Below are 21,656 nucleotides of genomic sequence, written 5' to 3'. Positions count from 1 at the left end.
CAGAAATCTGCTCTCCTTCCAGGTCAGTCCTTAACTGAGCCATGTTCAGCCCTTTTAATTCCTTCCTCCTGGCTTGATACCTACTGCAGGTGTAGTGGGGCGAGGATGATTGCCCCTACAGGCTCTCAACCCTTTCAGGCCCTGTGTTGGGTTGGTACACCCCATCACCTAAACACCTAAACCAAGTTAGGCACTGTTGTGCTAGGTGCTGTACAAACACACACACAAGCTAAGCTCCTAAAACAATACTAGCCCCATAACAGGGTGTATTCATTCTATGAATTTATGTCCTTTCCACCGAGTCTCTCCTTTTCCTTTCTGTATGCCAGGGGTCAGCAACCTATGGCACACGTGCCAAAGACAGCACGCGAGCCGATTTTTAATGGCACGCTGCTGCCTGCCGGGGTCCCGCTCAGCCTGCTGCTGAACCCCATCAGCCGGACCCCGGCAGGCAGCAGCGTGCCATTAAAAATCCTGCCCAACCCAGTCCGCTCTCTCTGCCCCCCGCCTACCTCTCTCCTTGGCAGGGGCAGAAGCAAGCTTGGTCCTGCCGGCTGCTGCTGTACGGCAGGCTCCGCCGGCAGCCAAGCTTCCCCCTCCCCCGCCTCTTCCCCCAGTGTGCTGCGTCGAGCCCCGCCTGCTCTCCCTCCCTGCAGCCGATGGCCCTTGCGAGGGAGGGGGGAAGACCAGCCCCAGCGGCCTCACTTCTCAGACTGGTAAGGAAGAGAAGAAGAGGCAGGGGGACGGGGGGTAGGAGTGGGACATATCCCTCCAGCCCCCTGCCATGAGCCGCTCAGGGGGCAGAGGACTGGGAGCACCCCCCTGATCCCAGCCCACCCACCCCCAGCCCTCTGCCCTGACCCCTGCATCCCCCCCATGACCCCATCCCTGATTCCTGCACCCTCCACACATACCCAGCCCCCTCACACTCCATGCCCTGACTCCTGCACCCCCTCACATACCCCCAGCCCTCTGCCCTGATCCCTGCACCCCCCTTGCACCCGAGCTCCCTGCATCCCCCCCATGACCCCATCCCTGACTCCTGCACCCTCCACACATACCCAGCCCCCCCCACACCCTATGCTCTGACTCCTGCACCCCCTCACGTGCCCCCAGCCCTCTGCCCTGACTCCTGCACCCTCCACACATACCCAGCCCCCCCACACCCCAGCCATGACTCCTGCACTGCCCACACCCCCTGCCCTGACTCCTGCACTCCCCTCACATACCCAGCCCCCCCCACACCCCTTGCCCTGACTCCTGCACTCCCCACACATACCCAGCCCCCCACACCCCATGCCCTGACTCTTGCACCCCCCACATCCCCACCCTGAGCACCAGGTTGGCAGCAGGCTGAGCGGGGCCAGCGGCCGGGACCCCAGCTGGCAAAGGGCCGGCAGCCAGAACCCCAGACTGGCAGTGGGCTGAGCATGGCCGGCAGCCGGGACCCTGGCTGGCAGGAGCCAGCGGATAGAACCCAGACCGGCAGCAGGCTGAGCTGCTCAGCCCGCCGCCGGTCTGGGATCCCAGCCCCCGGCCCCGCTCAGCCTGCTGCCAACCTGGGATTCTGGCTGCTGGCCCCTTGCCAGCCGGGATTCCGGCCGCAGGCCCCACTCAGCCCGCTGCTGGCCTAGGTGAACAAAACCCCAGGCTGGCAGTGGGCTGAGCAGGCCGACGGCTTAATATCAGCATTTGAATTTAATTTTAAATGAAGCTTCTTAAACATTTTGAAAACCTTGTTTACTTTACATACAACAGTAGTTTAGTTATATTATATATAGACTTATAGAGAGAGACCTTCTAAAAAACGTTTAAATGTATTACCGGCACACGAAACCTTAAATTAAAGTGAATAAATGAAGACTCGGCACACCACTTCTGAAAGGTTGCCAACCCTGCTGTATGCTAATCTGCTTTTTGCTTTATGTTTCTCTCATTTGGACACTGGTATGTTCCACCTAATCTTTTCTAGAACCCCTCTTCTTCCAGCTGCTGACATTTTCTCAATGTGTCTGAGACATCTTCCATTCTCCTTCCTGTTGGCTCCTCCTCCTAGTCTTATCCTGTGGGTGCTCCTCTGTATCCTTAGTGCCTCCAGCTCCAAGGGATTCAGGATAGGGATCAGGAAGAGAGATATTAATATCATGAGAGCTGTAAGAAGTTATTTTTTTGCATACAACAGAAGGTGGTGCACAATATTTGCAGCACCTGGGCTGCATTGGTAAGTTACCAGGAATCCAAGGGCTGCACTTAACTTATATATAAATGCAAGTGAGATTTATTCTGACTAGAGATGGTTGAAATTTTTCTACAATAAAAATGTCCCAACAAAATAAGTATTAAAAGAAGTATTAATTAAATTAAGAAGTATACATTTTTAGTGAAATACTGTTTCGCAGGAAAAAGTCATTCAATGAAATTTTCCAATTTCCAGGAAAACTTGAAAATAATGTTTAGTTTCAAATATATTTTTACATTTTGAAATGACGAAGTAAAAATTTTCAGAACTTTGTTTCACGAACATTTTTAATATTTCAACTTTTTGGGATGAAAGCAAATGTTGAAATATCAGAATTGCTCGTGGGATTGAAGTTCAGTTTTTTGAAGTCCTAATTCTAAAATATGCAGCTAATTGCTATTATTTTTTATGCATAGAATGCTGTAAGTGCATGTTGTAAGCTTGCATAAATCGCATCTGTCTAACATAACTCTGAATATCAGGCATTTGACAAGCATTTGTAGAAATTCAGAAAAATTCTTTTAAGAGATTTGGATTGGAGAATTGTAAGTCAATCATTATTGGCTGAACTTTGATTTAAACTCTTTCTGCTTTACCTGAAAATGGCTCTGCAAACAACCTGCGAACTTTATTCTTCTTTGAAAGTTTTCTGAGCTGTTGATCAAATAAATCTTGAAGCTTCTTCTTGAATCATTAAGTGGAAAAATAACTGTCACCGTAAGTTCTTTATCATTTGTTTTCATATCAGAAAATAGGAAAGGCAATTCCACTGAAGATGTCTGAAAAGAAGTATAGTAACAGACAACAGCCTTTGCTACACTCTCTCCCCAGGCTTCCCTAGCAGCTGCAAATGGCGGCTCTAGCTTGCTTTCCATCTCCTTGCTTTCCCAGCATCTGAAAAGAAAGATTTAAGCTTCCTCTGTGAGCCACAAACAAGAATCCCTGCAGCAAACACCCAACAATAATATTCTGCCAGCTACTAAGAGTCCAGAGGGGGCTTCAAACTTGCAGAGAGTATTGAACCTTCCACAATTACCAGCTGCTGAACCCCTGCCAAATCTATCTGGCTATTTAGCACAGCAACTCACTACCTCTCTTCCCTATACTCTGCTCCTTCAGGGAGAGAGAGTGAGTGTCCAGAGACTACAGGTGGTACATCACACACCTAATATGGCTTTTTCTCTAGTATCTAATTTCTATGGTGTTTGGTCATGATGGATAAACATCATAGCTGGATATTTCTGCTATAATGCTCAGCAATAACATATTTAATAATGTTGTGATGCCAATGCTCGTCTTTAGGCTTCAGAGTATATACTCCATTGAGATGCATGGAGACAGTACTCAATTTTCAGAGACATAGGCATAATGTCAAAACCCCAATTAGACGCAACTAAATTAAGACTCCTTGTTGTTTTTAACTAAATTAAAGTTTGTAGAACTGCTTCTGCCTCTACCAGTAGTGAATTTGACCCATTGTGTCAGTCTGGCTACAAACACAATTAGACAGCAGCACATCTGGGTCAGGTCACAAGGGCTAGGACCCTGGTTCAGATAAGCATTTAATCATGTTCATGCTTAAGTCTTTCCCTATGCATGAACTTAAGTCCTAGGGACTTAGATGGGGATTTCAGCATGCTTAAATGAGTGGTGCTTTCCTGAATTGGACCTAGAAGTTTAATTTAAAACAAATCCAATGTTTACATTCTGTCAGAACTGAAAAGCCATCAACAGACTTCAAGAAGCCCCTCAGCCAGCATATTTGGCCTGTCGGCCAAGAGTGGTACACCACAGCACTAAAAGCTGCGGCTCAAAACTAAAAACTAAAGTTCAGGATATGGTTTTAGTTCATTTCAGATTTTGTTTTTGAGTTATCAAAGCACAAGTGAGTCAAGCACTCACACTAGTTTGTTTTTATTTGTACAGCTCTACCATTTTAAAATGTCTGCCCATATATTTTTGAGCATAAATCTGGAGGGGAAAAATATACTCCCAGATTGAGCCTTTGATTTATGTTCCAGCTTGCAACAAAAGTTGATGCCTAGGTTTTAAAGTCTGGAGAATCAGAAGGCTGTTGTGGAAAAGCTGCCACAGTCTTCACTGCAGCTGTGCTATCCAATACAGCTTGTAGAAGCAAAAATCCCTAGTACTGGCCAAAGGCTGCCAATGCAAGAAGCGTTCATTTAATTAAATAATGTTTGTACTTGGTATTAAATTCTGCAGTGATGCTGTAAAACGTCAGCTGTGTTTCTTTATAGAAAAGATTATTTAAAAGGTATAAATCTAAGAGACTGATATCTATTTGATCAATCATGACTTTTTAATGGAAACTATTGATCGCAATGTACTGAGTAGTATCTTGAGAGTATGTTACTGTCACTTAACTAGGATATCTGTTACCCAATATTCCAACTGCATACAATCTTTAATAATTGCTATAACGTATCAAACTTTATTGATATCATAACTAGTTTAACTTGTCATATATATATAATCTTTCCTTCCCTAATGTACTTAATGTGTTTGCTCCACAAAACAGTTAACAAGAATAACTTGCAAATGATGCATTATAAACTAAGGATACGATTAAAAATCTAAAGTAGGATCCCAGGGGGAAAAGAGGTTAATGGGATCTTGAAGATGATGAGCCAAGAGAGATTAAAAAGTTCTGACCCTCAACAGGGTTCAAATCTGAAAATACAACTGAAAAATAAGTGCTATTGTTTGGTTTGGTTTTTTCCAAGTTAGGAAGGTTGGGATAAGGCAGATGTGCAGTGGAAGCAATTTAGCACTTAACTTAAAGCATGTGCTCTCTGAACTGGGGACTCTAAAGTCCCAGTCACTCATTAGCATGAGGCATAGAAGTGGAAACCCCAAAGTCTGTCTGACTGATACAGAGTCCTACCCAGGATGAGATTTTGACAAAGGTTTTTGAATAGATCTAGTTTCTTCTCATGGTAGTGGGGCTATCTTGAAATCAATCCTTCACCTGGCAACCAGGGTCAAGAGCAGCAGTCTGGCATGGCTGTTGGTTTTTGAGGTTATATTTAAAAGTCAGAAAAGTCAACATTTTCAGTGGCTGTACTATATTCTAGCTAAGTCTGTGAATAAAGGAGAATACTGTAACCTTGATTTTCCTCTATAAGAGAAACAAGGTGGGTGAGGTAATATCTTTTATTGGATAATTTCTGTTGGTGAGACCATGGTGATAACAACTTTGCATCCTCCTCTGTAAGTAAGTTTAGTTGTTAATTAGACAAAATGAAGTCCTGCAAAAACGTATAGCTTTTCATATAGCAGCTTGTATAAAAAGCTGAAACTATTTGGACATTCATCAAGATCAATGATACTTTAAAAGGCTCTTTCTTGCTCACAAATCTAATATTTCATTTCACGGGGTCTCAGTCTGGGTGATCAGACAGAGTCACAGATTTGGCCTAGGATATAATACAAAATCCCTTTTTGTGTGTGTGTCTCGGCTTCTTTCATATCACTTTCCTACCCTGCAATGTTTATAAAATGTTCCTTTTCAGTTTTAAAAACCATCTATCATTTGTCTTACTTAGACATCATGAAGTTCTCATAAGTAGCAGTAAATTCATACTTGTTGCTCATTAAAACATTTATGATTACCCCAGGAAATATCACTAGCACATTTACACTTTCAAATCAGACTCTTCCTTGAAAGTTTTCAAGATGTTCTTCACCATGTTCTTGCAGAGTAATATTCTTAGTATTGATAACTGCTTCATAGAAAGCAGCAGTTGCTTGTATGTCTCAAATTCCTAAATGCACAGATTTTAAATCAGCTCATACTGAAGCAAAACTTCAAATGAAATTACTGGTAGATATTTTAGAAGAATGAACTGAGATGAGATTTCTATGCTCTGTCATATATTAGCTGAACATAGTCTCATGTTAATTTCAGTTAGATAAAATGAGCAGGACCCCAAGCAGTTTATGTTAGCCTAGCTTAGCCTAGTAGGCATTTGATATTTCAGGGTTTAATTTTGCTTTGTCATGAGTAATTTTTTAAAATTCCAAAATTAAATTATTTTTTTCCAGGTTTAGCCAAGTGGGTTAGTGATGCTCATTACACTGCTCTACAGCCAAAATGCTTCTGAAATAAATGTAGTCAAACTTTACTAATTCTGGGTCACTGAGAATGAAAATGATGCTTAAAATTGTTGATTGGCTCTAGTTTTCAAGATATACTATTGGGTCAGTATATACAACCCTTGACTTGGGAATGGCAGAGGATAAGTGAGTTATAAAGGGAAGGGATCTCAATTTAAACCAGAAATGACTAAAATACATCTTTGACTGGATCTATGAATAAATCTATGACTGGGTTTGGACAGTACTTGCTTTTTAGGCAAAACAATGAATGATGCAATCTGAAGCTGGTATTGTGTCATACATGATATGAATTGCATCATGTTATTCCTAGAAGTCATGGATGATGCAATCATAATGAAGCTTACATCACTCTGCTGAACAAATTGCCCTATATCCGCTCTAGAAGTCATACAGTGTCGTGGTCTCTTATTTGTCAGTGTTTGATTTTGCAAAGGGACACATTTCTGTTTAGCCAAAGTGAGCAGAGATGCCTCGTACTTGTGTAAACAGTGCAGATAACTTCTGCTATGTTTGTGGTGAAGTGACTTTTGCATCACAAAAGCGCAGTATAACCACTATGGTTAAGAAAGCCTATCACCTTTATTTTGGCTGCAAAATTGGAGATCAGGACAAGAGGTGGGCCCCACACATATGCTGCAACACTTGTGCAACAAATCTTCGCCAGTGGTTGAACAGGAAAAGGAAATCTATGCCTTTTGCAGTGCCAATGATTTGGTGAGAGCCAACAGATCATACCAGCAATTGTTACTTCTACATGGTGCCTCCAGTTGGGAAAGGTGTGTCAAAGAAGAAAAAGTGGACTGTGCATTATCCAAACATTCCATCAGCTATACGCCCAGTACCCCATGGAGAAGGGCTGCCGGTTCCTGATGCACCAGAATCATTCTCACTTGAATCAGACGAGGAAGAGGAAGAAGATGAAACTTCTGGTCCTGAACCATCAATGTCACAGGACCCACATTTTCTCCCATCCTCCTCCTCTGAACCACACCTTATAACACAAGGTGAACTGAATGACCTTGTCAGGGATTTGGAACTACCCAAGAGTAAGGCAGAGCTTTTGACCTCCAGACTACAGCAGTGGAATCTCCTGGCAGGTGATGTTAGGGTTTCCATGTTCCATGACTGTCAAAAGGATCTTGTCCCATTCTTCTTCATGGAAGGTGATCTTGTAGCCTGCAACAACAACGATGGTGTGATGGCAGCCCTCAACATCATTCACGATACAGATGAGTGGAGACAGATGAGTCTTAAAGCTGTTTTACTGCCTAATGGCAATGTTTTGCCATCAATTCCAGTTGGTCATGCAGTCCATATGAAGGAAACCTATGACAACATGAAACCACTTTTGAGGTGCATAAACTATGACCAACATCAGTGGCAGCTTTGTGGCGATTTGAAGGTTGTTGCTCTGTTGCTTGGTCTGCAGACTGGATACACAAAGTATTGCTGTTTTCTCTGCGAATGGGATAGTCGTGCAAGCAATTCCCACTACATCAAGAAAGATTGGCCACTCCAACAATCATTGGAGCCTGGGAGGAAAAGTGTTCAGCATCCACCACTTGTTGAATCAAGGAAGATTTTCTTACCACCCTTACACATCAAGCTGGGTCTCATGAAGAACTTTGTCAAGGCCATTGACAAAACACAAGCAGCTTTCAAGTACCTCCGTGGAAAATTTCCAAGGTTATGTGAAGCTAAGATAAAGGAAGGTGTCTTTGTCGGTCCTCAGATTCGTGAACTTCTTCGAGATGATGCATTTGACCATGCACTGCGTGGCAAGGAAAAGACGTCATGGAAAGCCTTCCAGTTAGTGGCAATAAATTTTCTCGGAAACAACAAGGCAGACAACTACAGGTTGTTGGTGGAAAACTGCCTCAAGGCATACAAAAGCCTTGGTTGCAACATGTCACTAAAGATACATTTTTTGCACTCTCATCTAGATTTTTTTCCACCGAACTGCAGAGCAGTGAGCGACGAGCATGGCGAGCAATTTCACCAGGACATTGCAACAATGGAGAAACGCTATCACGGCAAATGGAGCCCATCAATGCTTGCAGACTATTGCTGGACAGTGAAAAGAGATGCTCCATTTAATGAATACAAGAGACAAGCCAAGAAGCGCCGAGTAGACACTGAATAGGACTAAACTATGTACATAATAGTTTTTTGCCTTTTGTTTCATAATAAATTTTATTTATATAACCCTTTTGCTGATTTTTAAAGTGTTACATAAACAGGACATGTGAAATATTATCATGTAAAGCTACCATAAACACATGAAAAGACCTAGGTTTACGATTTATGATTAAAACTCTACTATCTACACAATATACATAGACATAAAATGTAAAAACTTAAATATCTTAGAAACAGTAGCCAATCAGTTGTTTTAATTGTCATATTTGAATTCAGCACATCAAAATACATAATAAATAGCACATTTTATCTCTGAAGCAGACGACTTCTCAAAAATTGTAGACCAGTGTTATGCTAGCTTGGTTTGTTTCCAGTCTTTACTTTCCAGGCTTTCAAGGACAGAATATAATGTGGAAACAACACATTTAACATATTGTGGAGGAGATTACACAGTCCCTACCATGCTCTGTAAAGGAAAAACACTGATAAACTCTGAAGAGAGTCTTCCATAGGTGGCAGGGTAGTAATTATCATGAATACCTGGGGAGGCAGCTGGGGCAGTGGGATCAGGAAGAGAACCAAGAATGACTGTGCCAGACCTTTCCCTTAATCTTACATATCTTGCCTCCGCAGGCTTACTGCCCTCCCACACTAGCTCATCTATGCCCTGCCACTTATTTAAAAAAAGAATTTGTGGACTAAGAATGATATTTCATTAAAAATCCCCAGTTTCTTTCGGTATTTGCTGTATCCATTACACAATTATGCTTTGAAGATAGCAGATCGCTTCAAGCTGCATTCTAACAAGTTCCGTACTTTCCTGTTTGCAGAAATCAGATGCTGTAAGAGTCACTACCTTCACTGGCTGCATGGGTGAAACTTACTTGGACAGCAAGCCCATAGGACTGTGGAATTTCAGGGATACAAAGGGTGACTGCAAAGGATGTGCTATTAGGTTGGTAATGGACTGGCTTCTTTTTATGTTCCTCACCCTTTATGAACCTGTCTGTGAACATGCACCATTCTGTTGTGGAATAAATAGGAATATATACACCAGCCACACCCCTGTAAGTAAGCAAGTACAATATGGCTTACTGCACGTAAATCAGTGAATTAAAAGGAATATTAAAAATTAGATTATAATAATGTCAAGAGGAAGTGTGTGTCCCCCATTTCATGAAGGAGGTTAGCGATACCTTCAGTAGAGTTAAGACTAATGGGTAGAGAGTTCCATGCATAGTAAAATCTTGCTCCAAAACATATTGAAGTTGTGGAAAATCTCCTGTTGACCTTATTGGGTTTTGGATCAGGCCAATATGGAGTAAATCTCATTTCTCAAACACATTGGTGATAATCCTGGACTGCTTGATTGGAAATCAAGAGAAGGAATGAAAAAGAATGTTGGGGCTTAGGAATGTGTAGGCAAGTGCAAACTTACAATACAAACTTTGAATTAATCACATCAAATTGCTCTCCTGGAAAATATACTTGAGAGCAACTTGCCATTAAACATGGCTATGTGGGAGTTAGAAATCTAAATTCAAGGTCCTTTTTTACATGTAAAAATGGGAGAACAGCATGCATAATGAAACATTGCATGAGGACCTATGCATGCCAGTTCTTTGTCTCTAGATCACTGGTTCAAATCTAGATGAACTTAGTGTGGCCAAAAGCCACTGGTTGTCTGTCTGACAAGAGTAGGCAAGAATCCACATCACAAAAATCATCACCATAGTAAGTTGCCATTAATTGTGTCTCTTGTGGGAAGTCTCAGAAGAGAAGCCATTGTTTGAATGGCAAGGGAAATTGAACTATCTTCTCCCTGCTACATGGTCTCTTCTTAACTGTCACGACCGTGGTGGGGGCGGTCTAACCTAGTGTTCGGAGCGGGGGGGGGAGGGGGGTCAGGCAGAGTCCAATACCAGGAGATCAGAGTCCAAGACAGGCCAAACCAAGAATCAGATGTCAGGAGGTGTAGGCAGGGTCAGGTTACCAGGAGATCAGCAGCGGGCAGTAGAAGTCGGTATCTCAGGGGAAGCAATCTGAAGCAGAGGGAACCCAGTTTCACAGACAGCTGCCTGTGCCAGTTTATGGTTTATATAGAAGCTGTGAACTAACCAGGAGGCCCAGCAATCAGATTCCAGGACTGGAGTTCAGCTCCTCGTCTGACAACATTTAGCAAGTCACTGGGTGGCAGGTTGGAGCTTACTAGCTCTGAAAAGTCCATGGCCCAGGGCTCAAGACCTGTGGTGTCTGACATTAACAGAGTTAAGGCACTGTGGCAGAACAGTGTGGGGAGATTGACACTGCTGTTCTTGTGCTGCATGTCATCTGCAAATAAATAGAGGACTTCAGTCTCCATGGCTGTCAATGTGACACCTAATAAAATCACTTAATAATAATATGAGAGATTACATAATGCTGTCATGAATCTTTTCACAATAAAAGATGCAAGATGAAATTATATGGACCATGAAATACACAAGGCAGACATGTCCCCTATCTTTCTCCTAGACTACTTTCCACATCACGTGTACTGAGTTTAAGGGTTCAGGTGTCAGAAAACATGTTTGTATAAAATTTGGCTTCCCTCAGATTCCCATGGTTCCCTTTTGCCCCAAAGCAGCCAGAAAAACTGGTTGAAATATGAAGAATTTCTTTCTTTATAGCCCACAGGTGCCAGACAGTGAGGGAACTATTCAGTTTGATGGAGATGGTTATGCTTTGGTGAGCCGCCCAGTCCGCTGGAACCCCAATGTTTCTATGGTCATGTTCAAGTTCAAGACCTTCTCTTCCAGTGCTCTGCTGATGTACCTTGCTACACATGACTTGGTAAAAAATAAAATCCTCTCATCATGTTTCATGCTATCTTTAAAATTACTGAATACCTGTTACTCAAAAGGAGAAATGGAAATTAAAAAACAAATGTGCTGTTACAATGCTGATTATCACTTCAGTACTGAAGCTAGTGGATTTTGTGTCTTGTGAGTTGTGTAGTCTGCCTAGCATGCTTGAATATTATCATATACAAATCATTTCAGACTCCACAACTCACAAGCCATAAAACCCATTAGCTTCTTGTGTTTGGATGTGAGGGATGGTGGGGCAGCAGTGGTGTGTGTTCATGTGAGGAAAATGTCAAGGGTGCAATCCTGGCCTCATGGAAGTCAATTACTTTAGTGGGGCCAAGATTTTACTTCAAATTTAGAAATGCTCAAATTAGCAGAATTATTTGATTCCCTCCCCACCCCCCCGCTGCCTCCCCCCAGTGATGGTTAATTTTTTGTGGCTTAAAATATAGTGCATGGGAAATGAATAGGCACAAGAAAGGACTGAGTACAGAATGCTTTGTATACAAATTAAGAGTAGTAGTTTGTGCCCAATGTGAGCAGCAGGATAGGGAAACGATGTATGGAGCAGCCAACAGAATGTGATGCTGGCATTTCTTTAAAAAAAATTAGTTAATGTTCTTACACTACAGCTGAAATGGATAATTTCAGACATTTGTTTACTAAAGTTGTTTAAACTTATTCATTTGTCTGTATTATCAAGGATCTGTGGACAGCAGTACGAGGTTATTCCTAAAGACAGCTGGCCAAACCCTGATCTCATTTACACTGAGAGTGTACATTAAATCTGGAGTAGTTCCAGTGAATTCCAGTACAGCTATTCCAAATTTACAACATCCTAACTGAGAACAGAATCCAGCCCACTTTATCCTTGTAATATGGGTTGTGATCTTCAGTACAGGAGCTTTCAGAACTGTGTTTCTTGAACCTTTGCAAAACACTTACTGGTGGGCATGTGCCATTGGCTGATCACATTGTGCTGGCCTATTTCCAGTCACTGAACTGCATTAAAAGAGAGCCAGAAATACGTTGTTTTCATAAGATTACTTTTTCATGTAAGCAACTGTGGTAGTTGCTCTAGGGATGTTTTGCAGTTGTGAGTAGGAGGGTGGGTGGGCGGGCCATACAATGGGAACACAAGTAGTCCATGAAAGCATTTCTCTATTAAAATGTGGTCTCACACTAGGTTTGGTAGGAGTAGCCATGAGAGAAACAAGAACTAAAATTAAAACTTCTCTGATGGTCTTATGCCCCGGGGTTAATGATTCCCCATTTAGTCCTACCTTCCCCATTAGCCTGGTCTCTAGCTCCTTCGTGAGCTAGTAATTTCCCCCTGCATCTTACCAGCCTTTGTTTGCCCACAGTTCCAGTAAGCCACCCAATGCTGTAACTTCAGGGTATTTAAATATCAGCACCAGTGGTTGATAGGAATAATAGCAAACTGAACTACCCAATTCCATTTAGGGTAGATCACTGACTAGAAGGAAATTGCAGGACAACCCGCCAATTTAGCCAGTGATCTACATAAGAAGGTAAGAAGTAAAGAAAACAATTCTTTGACAGTACATTTCAATGTACTTGAAGTTAGGGACAATAAGTATCTGAGGAGTTTAACAACTTAAATAAAAACCCTGTACATTGTCACTCACAAAACAAACAATTGTTTCATGTTGAATATTGCTTATCACAGAGAACAGGAACCAGTCTTCCATTGTGTCTAAACAATATGTCTAATCTGTCTCATTAACAGAAAGATTTCATGAGCGTAGAGCTCAGTGATGGGCATATAAAAGTCAGCTACGATCTAGGTTCAGGTACAACTTCTGCTATTGGCAACCAAAACCATAACGATGGGAAATGGAAATCGTTCACCCTCTCAAGAATCCAAAAACAAGGTGAGTTCCTACAGTGATAACATCAGAAGTGCTCTAATTACCCTATCCAGCACAGCTAACCATCTAATCACAGGGAAGATGACGTACAATATTGCTGGATTAGAAAGTTCTATAAGACAGTGATTTAGCAACTTATTTTGCTTAGGTTGCAGGTGGCTTAGGTTAGAAATGACTGATTGCAGTGTCAACCAGGTCTTTTATGATTTTCTTTTGAAACCGGTAGCTTAATTTTCAGGCATAATTCTGCCTAACAGCTGGCTAAATTACATTCTAAAATGCATTTGAGTGAAAAATGTTTTCTTCATGCAGTTCCCTGATGTTGTTTAAAGTTCATAAAACAAATCTATGTGGTTTCTGTTAGAGTAGAAATTGGTTTTAGGCTTTACAATGCTTTTCATACTTTGGGTATCCCAAAGTGCTTTAAAAAGTAATGAGTTAAATACTGGTAGTGCAATAATTATGTAAATAAATACAGCAGCTATTATATATTCAGTAACAACTTGCATAGTGTCATGACATTGGAACCCGGACTGTGGAAACTAAGCATGTTTTCAAATAGTGCCATAGATTCTTTAGCCTCTACTTGTACAAAAGCTAAAGCTAAGCAGGAACTACAAGAGTGAGAGGGGAATTTAGCCTCCATGTCCGGTCTGTGTTTGACCTTGGTTGAGAATCCTGGCAATTGCGTGTGAGATGGGGTTTGTTTTGTGAGGTAAATTTATGTCCAAAAGGACTTGAACTGAGACTCTTATGACACTCAGCAACTAGCATATGGTAAAAGCTTTTGCTTACTTGTGTCCTGCATTGGATTCAAACCAGCAAAGTAGATGTGAAATGATCTCCCCATTCTTGATCTTGTCCTGAACTCTTCACTGAATAAACTACTGACACTGAAGACAAACCAGTTAGGGCTGGGGATAGAACATATTTAAAAATAAAGCATACAAGATTACTATGGCATTTTTCAGATTGTTATGACAACAGAGAAAAATGTTTTTTTCCTCCACCTGGCTAGTTTATGATTTGGAAATCTAGTATCTGACCTGCAAGTTACTATCCCACTTCCTACACTCCAAAAAAAAAAAAATTATTTTCATTCTGTTTTTTTCCACTGGGTAATATATTGTTCATGTCTGATTTTCAACTTCTTAATCTTTTCCAGCCAATGTATCAATTGTAGACATAGACACTAATCAGGAAGAGATCATAGCAACATCTTCTACAGGAAGCCATTTTGGTCTCAACTTGAAAGCTGATGAGAAAATATATTTTGGTGGATTGCCAACTCTCAGAAACCTGAGGTAATTGGACTTAATACAATATCTTTGCCTATCGGAAGAGCAGATAATATAAGTTTATTATATGTACCTATTTCTCCTCAAGTTTACTTGCCAGGAGAATGGTGAATTCCATTCCCAATGCAGGACCAAAGGTACCTGTCATTGATACTCTTGAGTGATATTTCCTCTACAAGTGCCAGCTCACACCTTAAGATGGCTCGAATTGTTCACTGCTCCATTTGAAATACACTGTGAGCTGTGATTATACTACAGTAAAGGCTCCTGATGCTGTGTATGGAACCATAATGATGTAATTGAGCTTCTCTTTCTCCGTACATTTCTTTGCTTCCTATAAGCATGGAATTTGCAGCTCCAAACCTATAGATCAGAATAAAGCCCAAGTCCTGCAATGACTTAAGTACGTGTTTAACTTTACAAACATCAGTATCTCATTAAAGTCAGAAACTACTCATTAGCTTAACATTAAATGATTGCATAAGTCTTTGCAGGATCATTGCCTACTATACTTTCAGTATGTGTTACATACAATTTATGGCATGTTGTACTTATTTAAATTCTATTTGAAGACAGAAGTTCCATTCTTGAACTCTTCATTAAGATAAAATTCCTTGTGCTCAAGAATTTATATTGAATAGATTTAAAATATCATGCAGTATATTTAAATGCAATGAAATGTGGTTAATTTCATTTCATTTTATTTTTTCTGAGTCCAATCCTGAACTGCTTACTCAGGCAAAACTCCTCCACAGTAAATTTCATTATGTATAAAATATATTGCATGTTCTTTTCACTATACTTAAGTATTTAAGAAATGGGATATGAGATGCTGGAATTTAACAGGGGGCTTTTAAATAATCTGAAAAATCTTGTTGGGGTTCAATGAATGCTCAGCAATTTCTGCAACACAAAAAATCTGAGCTACAATGAGCAGATGAACTATAACAAAAACAAGCCTATTAATCTGTGTCAACTTCATTTACATTTCATAATGACAGTCATAAAGTCACCTTGTGCACCAGGAAGCATAGCTGTAGTTTAGTGGGCTGTTTCACAACCAAAGGGAGAACAGGCATATTTGTTAATTTATTATGTTTAATTTACAGTACCTCTGATATCAGTTTACCTTGTAATAAAAAAACCAAGCTGTTTCCCTCATGAAGTCTCACATTAGATTATGTAATTGTGAAGTCACACTGGCGTGTGCCAAATTATACTAAGAAATGACTCCTAGGCATATCCTTTGTGGTTGCTTAGGAAACCAAGAACACCCTAGCTATTTGAAACTGTGGGAACCATTGTGCCTGCAGCTGTGATTCATCAGTTGTGACCTGGTGCAAGATGCATGTTACAGTAAATTACTATCAAAGATAAAGATCATTTGAGCTGCTGCAAGCAGCGGACATCGAGATACCTGTGACTTTGTAAATGCCAGGCTGTATCAGTCTCAGAACCATCTCCTTCCAGTTACTTTTCTGATTTTATTTTACTGATGAGTAATTGTAGCAACATATAATAAAATAATTTACTGATCTGTATGACATTTAACGGGAGAATGTGTGGAAGGGAATAACACCGTTAATTGTGCTAGCCTATTAAGGCCTGTTGTATATTTATTTAAATTAAAAGAATCTCACCAACCAGCATCTTGTTTTCATTGGGAGATCTAGATCTATTTCAGTCTGAAATGTTCTGAATCTTGATAATGAATATCATTTTCTACAATGAATGTAATTAAAAATAAACTTGTTTTTTCCCTCTCTTTTATCCTAGTATGAAAGCAAGGTAAAAATAATTAAATATCTGCATGACTTGCATGCGTTGAGTAAGTGCCGCTTGGTTCAGGTGGCAGTGCAGGAGCTGTGGGTAGCATTTACACCAGCTGTTCCCCTGGGGCTGTTAATTGAGCAAGTGGCTCCTGCTGCAACAGGCAAAGCTGCTCCTAAGTGCTTAACACTCTCTTGTTGCACGCTGTGCACACACATACCCAAATACCTTTCTCGCCTCTTCACGTAGCTGCTTGTGTCTGCTGCAGGTTGTTTTGTTGTTGTTGTTTTTTTAATTCGATCAAGATCCTAGTTAAAGAAAGCAGGCGATTTCTGCTCAGCATAGGGCAATTTAGTGGCTCAACAAGTTCAGGGACCGGAAGTGCTGTTCTCCAAGACAATGATTTAATTTCTAAAAATGGCAAGAAGGTTAGCAGCAGATCTGTGTGAAACTTGCCAGTTTGATCCAATGGGGGATTGTGACATCCTTTGTGCATGTGTGTTTCAGTTTGGGTGGGTTTGTGTTCTGGAATTTTGCTTTGACTTTTCAGGTGTGAATTCAATTTTGCCCAGACCTCCAAGTTAATACCTGGTTTTCAGTCAGAAACATGCAATCCCCAAATTAACAAACCCCAGTGATTAGAACAAAGCCATACATGTTTCCTTGGAAGCCGCCTTACTTCAGGGGAACCCTACTCAGGTTCACCTGAAATTCAGCCCAGGTTTTCAAAAACTATTGTGAATCTCAGAAAATGTCTGGATGAACTTTGACCTTGTTTCACTGAAGCCCCAGCATGAAAGCAGAGTTAAAATTTCATACAGAGGTAAAGTTCACATAACTCTAGTTAGAAGTCTGAAAATGGAGATGTCAGTGAAAAAGGGTGGGAATGTGGAAATGCTGTTTGGATGGCAGAGACATGCATGTGAATATTTGTATAATCTGGTGGTGTTTGGGCAACTGCAAGTAATTGCTGGCAATAAGATTGCAAAACAGTTCTGCTGCTGGAAAGTTAAATGTCTAAAGAGGTACAGACTATAACTGAATAAAGCAGAGTTTGGATTATTTTAGTAAACCAGAGGGTTAGTCTAATTTACATAAAGGATGCAAAATTGTCAGAATCTGTGCTGTGCTTTCTGAGATGGCTATAATGCAAAGAATGGCTTTCAATTCCAAAATATGTATTTGAAATGATCTGTTTTTATCAAGTTATTTTGTAATTAATGGCCTTGAAAATCATACTAAATAGTTTTTTATGCCCTGAATTTAATGCCCTGGTTTTCAGTTTTAATTCCCCCATTTTAGTTCCTTATTTTCTAAAAACATATTTTTTCTTTTGGTTGGTTGGTCAGGTTGTCCCCATGTCCCAGTAGATGTTTGTTGTTATCTCCAAAGACTGTAATAACATGAATTATTAGTGAATTCTTCACTCCAGGTGAATTAACTACAGTATCAGTGAATTAGCTACAGGTACTGCTTCTCCTTTTGGATTTAGTCTCCATGGCTTGAATAGCTGGGGAGCAGTTTCAGCCAAACTGGGGATTATGGAGCACTTCATTCTTGCTAGATTGGTGGCTAATGACTATAATAAAGGGCAGACTTGGCCACGAGTCCTGGGGCTTGATTTAGTGCCCTTAGAACTGTGGTCTCTGAATTACTTCCACGCTAGCATGGAAGTTATGGTGGAATGCTCAGCGTGTTTGTCATTTCTCCTGGCATTGAAAGACTATGCAAACCATAGTACAGGAGTTTTTCAACTACATTAGGATACCTTTCATGACTTGGCTGTATAGTGAGCATCCAGATCAAAACCCAAGTGTTTTGTGGGGAAGAGAGAGTTAACTGGCTGGGAAAGGCTGAAATAATACTATGGCTTTTATAGAATGGCATTTGGAAAACATGAGGGATGCGTAAGTAATGAATATCAGCCCATGAGAGCATAATGGCTTCCCAAAACAAGAAAGCTATTTTAGTCAGAAAAATCCAAGACTCAGAATGAAATATTCTTGCAGTTTTTAGCAAATGTTTCATCCTAAACTTCTTCAAGTTACAAAAGTCCCTCTTCCATCAAGATCTAGTGTAGTAGATCCAGTCAAGGTCTTTCCCTGTTATGATTTCCAGCCTGCATCTTTTGGCTTTGCCTGGAAGCCAGCTACCTACTGATTTAATAGTTTACTGCATTTAAATGTCAAAGGTGACAGCACTCCTTTAAAAAAAAAAAAAAAAAAAGGAGTAAAGCCAAAGACTGTTCTTGTTGGGGGAAGAGAAAAACATCCTTTTACACCTCTGATGGATGATGGTAGCCAGACTGTACTGTGTGTTGATGGGCGATGGAAAGCAGGTTGTACTTTGTGTGTGCGCACACAATGCTCACCCATTTAGACGTGTGCCTGGGCTTAAAAAAAATTTCAGTAAAGTATCTTTGTGCATATGAATGCAAGAGTGTGTGGGTCTGATTGATAAAGTCCCTGTTGTGGGCATAGAAAACATGTTGCATGTTAACTCATGTGACAAGCGCTGTTTTTAATTTTATTTTTTTACAGGCCTGAAGTGAACTTAAAGAAATATGCAGGCTGCCTCAAAGATATTGAAATTTCACGAACACCATATAATATACTGAGCAGCCCTGATTTTGTTGGCATAACCAAAGGATGCACACTGGAGGTTGGTTAGTCTGTCACGTATTTACTTTGAATAAAAGGATGAAGAAAATATTTTCTGCTTTTGCAAACAACACAAGATATCAATTGCATACTGCATGCATAGGATGGGATTTTCAAAACCACTTAGCGTTGGCCTACCTTTGCTCCAACCTACTGAAGACAATGGGAGTTTTACTATTGAATTTAACAAGAATAGAGTTAGGCCAACTAGGTATTAGTTACTGTTTATAGCATCTTTCATTATAAAGGATCCTAGAGCACTTTACAATATACAGTACGTACCATAGATTGAGGATAATTGAAATGCAGCTACCTCTAGGTGACAACCCATTAATGCACAGTCCCACACAAAGGACTATCACACAGTAAGCTGCGTAAAAAGAATTGTTTGTCTCAGAAAAAAGAAGGGTTGAGTAACCCTACCAGGATTTAATAATATACCAGTACTACGTAGCACTTCAGAAGCACTTCCTATGTGAGTGTCTCAAAGTCCTTCACAAGCATTCATTAATTTAGAATTGTAACAGTACTGTAAGATAAGTATTGTTATCCCCTTACTGTAGATGAGGAGACTGAGGTATTGAAGGGTTATAAAGACTATGGGTATGTCTACACTGCAATTCAAAACCCTGTGGCTGGCCTGTGTCAGTTGACTCAGGCTCAGACTGAGGGGCGGTTTAATTGCGACATAGACTTTTGGACTTGAGCTGGAGCCCTAGCACTGGGACTGTCCCCCTCATGGGGTCCCAGACCCCAGCCTGAGCCTAAATGTCTACACCTCAGTTCAACAGCCCACATTAGCCCCATCTCAGCAAACCCAGTCAGTTGACATGAGCCCCCTGCCGGTTTTTAATAGCCACATAGACATACCCTTACTCGCAGTCACTCAAAAAACTGTGGCAGAACTAGGAATAAAACTCAGATATCTTGAATCCCACTCCTGCTCTTGTGTGGTACCAGGGAGTTGTAGGTGTTTGAAACTAGGAATGAATGGACCCTATAGAAGTCAGCTGATGAGGGCCTCATGAACCAAACCTTGCAGAGTCTGTTTGCAGGGACTGGCCACAAACCCAACTTACTATGCCTCCCCACCCTCCGCTAGGTTCACTTGTGGGGGCAGTTTCTGTTGAAACTGAATATCATAGAAACCTCACAAGGCCAGAGAACCCACTTAGGATGTTCAGCTTTTGTGGACCAGGTCTCAGGTTCACTGATTCCATTAAAACACGAACCCACCACCATGGTTTCAGGTTGGTTCAGGTTTGGAGGAGAATTTGTCTTGCAAGGTTATTCCCACTGAGAGAGAGACCACAAAGTCATCAAGATTTCAAATGTGAATACAAATATATTCTAATTATTACATGTGACAGACATGCAGGCAAACACCAGTCAGTGCTACACAAAAAGTCATTTATTTTTAATAGCCATCCACTGAACTATTAGGCATATTATGTGTAATTCTCTAATAATGTAATTTGTAATTTGTTTTAACTTGAAATAGCACGTTAAATATAGATATTTATTTTTAATTGTTGTTGCTTCTAATTAAATGAAAAGGCTTTTAATCTATATGAAGCAGAAAAAGAATCAGATCCCAGAATTGGGAGTAGGATAATATCTTCATTCTCCAGACACAGGAAGAGCCTTCTGATTTGAAGGAATGACACAGAATTTATCCAATATTTAGAGAAATTTCTTTTCTTCTAATGAATAGCTTGCACTTCTTCTATAGCTAAGGATAATTTTGTTACTTGATGGATGACCTGAACGTTCAGTTCAGATAAGAATCCAATAACTCTGAATAATTTAGAGTTTGTCCGACTACATCCAAACCTCTTGGGTCTCCAACTCAAGTTAGAAATCTCCCTAGAACAGTAATTCTAGTTTTGACCAGGCCAGAAATACCACAAAATCAGCCTTTCTTGTGGTATTTTGTTGCTTCCAATTCTGCTCCAAGCCAGATCTAGAAAGAGCAGAGGTGTGTGGCAAAGTTAAAATAAAATCAAACAGAATTACACAAACTCTATTGAATCTCACAAATTTGGGGTTTTATTGTAAATTTTACAATAAAAGGATGATACTAAATAAAGGAATGGGGTAGGATAATAAAAGAAAGGAAAATATGAGGCTTGAAATAACACTCAGCTAGTTAAATGCCCTGGAATTTCGAAGAAAAATATTGCAATGTCTGTCTGCCTCTCTCATCTGGCACAATCTACTATGTCTCTGTCTGAGGGCAACTCCACTCTACTGACAAAATAGTAAGTTATTTTAGAAAGTCAGTGTTTCTAAGAAATATTCTCTCCTCAGTTGGAATGATGCACAAATTGGCAGCAGTTACAGAAAACCTAATATAAAATGCACTGATTTATTATTTGATGACATACTGCATGTCTTTAAATTGTGCTACTATCTGACAGCATGCAAAGCAGTTGGGCCACGGGCAATACGTGCTTCATTTATGAGTTTGTCTCATCAGTGAAGCAATAGTGTTTAGCAGATGATGAAGCAATGATGAATTGAAAGTATATTCTGTTTAAATTTTACAAATAATAGAATCCAGTGCATGTTCATATTGGTTATTGTTCTTTACTGGATCGATTTAAAAGTGAAAGAAAAACAGGAAAAGGAAAAACAGTCAGATAAAATAACAATAAGTGGTCACTTTT

General features: G+C 40.5%; 1 protein-coding gene across 9 annotated transcripts in view; it reads left to right on the top strand.

Annotated features, from left to right (window-relative positions):
- Positions 1-21,656, top strand: part of LAMA2 (laminin subunit alpha 2) — a 474,663-nt gene that overhangs the window by 424,574 nt on the left and 28,433 nt on the right. For 6 of the 9 annotated variants that reach the window (XM_054023113.1, XM_054023107.1, XM_054023112.1 and 3 more), the window contains 6 exons: positions 9,349-9,473; positions 11,188-11,350; positions 13,118-13,262; positions 14,425-14,563; positions 16,334-16,345; positions 18,868-18,988. In XM_054023113.1, the coding sequence (XP_053879088.1) occupies positions 9,349-9,473; positions 11,188-11,350; positions 13,118-13,262; positions 14,425-14,563; positions 16,334-16,345; positions 18,868-18,988 (705 nt within the window). The remainder of the gene's footprint in view (positions 1-9,348; positions 9,474-11,187; positions 11,351-13,117; positions 13,263-14,424; positions 14,564-16,333; positions 16,346-18,867; positions 18,989-21,656) is intronic. The other 3 variants (XM_054023114.1, XM_054023109.1, XM_054023106.1) reach the window with 1 other exon arrangement.

This window comes from Malaclemys terrapin, chromosome 3 (genome assembly GCF_027887155.1).
Source record: "Malaclemys terrapin pileata isolate rMalTer1 chromosome 3, rMalTer1.hap1, whole genome shotgun sequence".
Lineage (NCBI taxonomy): Eukaryota > Metazoa > Chordata > Testudines > Emydidae > Malaclemys > Malaclemys terrapin.
Note: the sequence above shows the minus strand (reverse complement) of the source record. Positions and strands in the feature narration are given on the sequence as shown.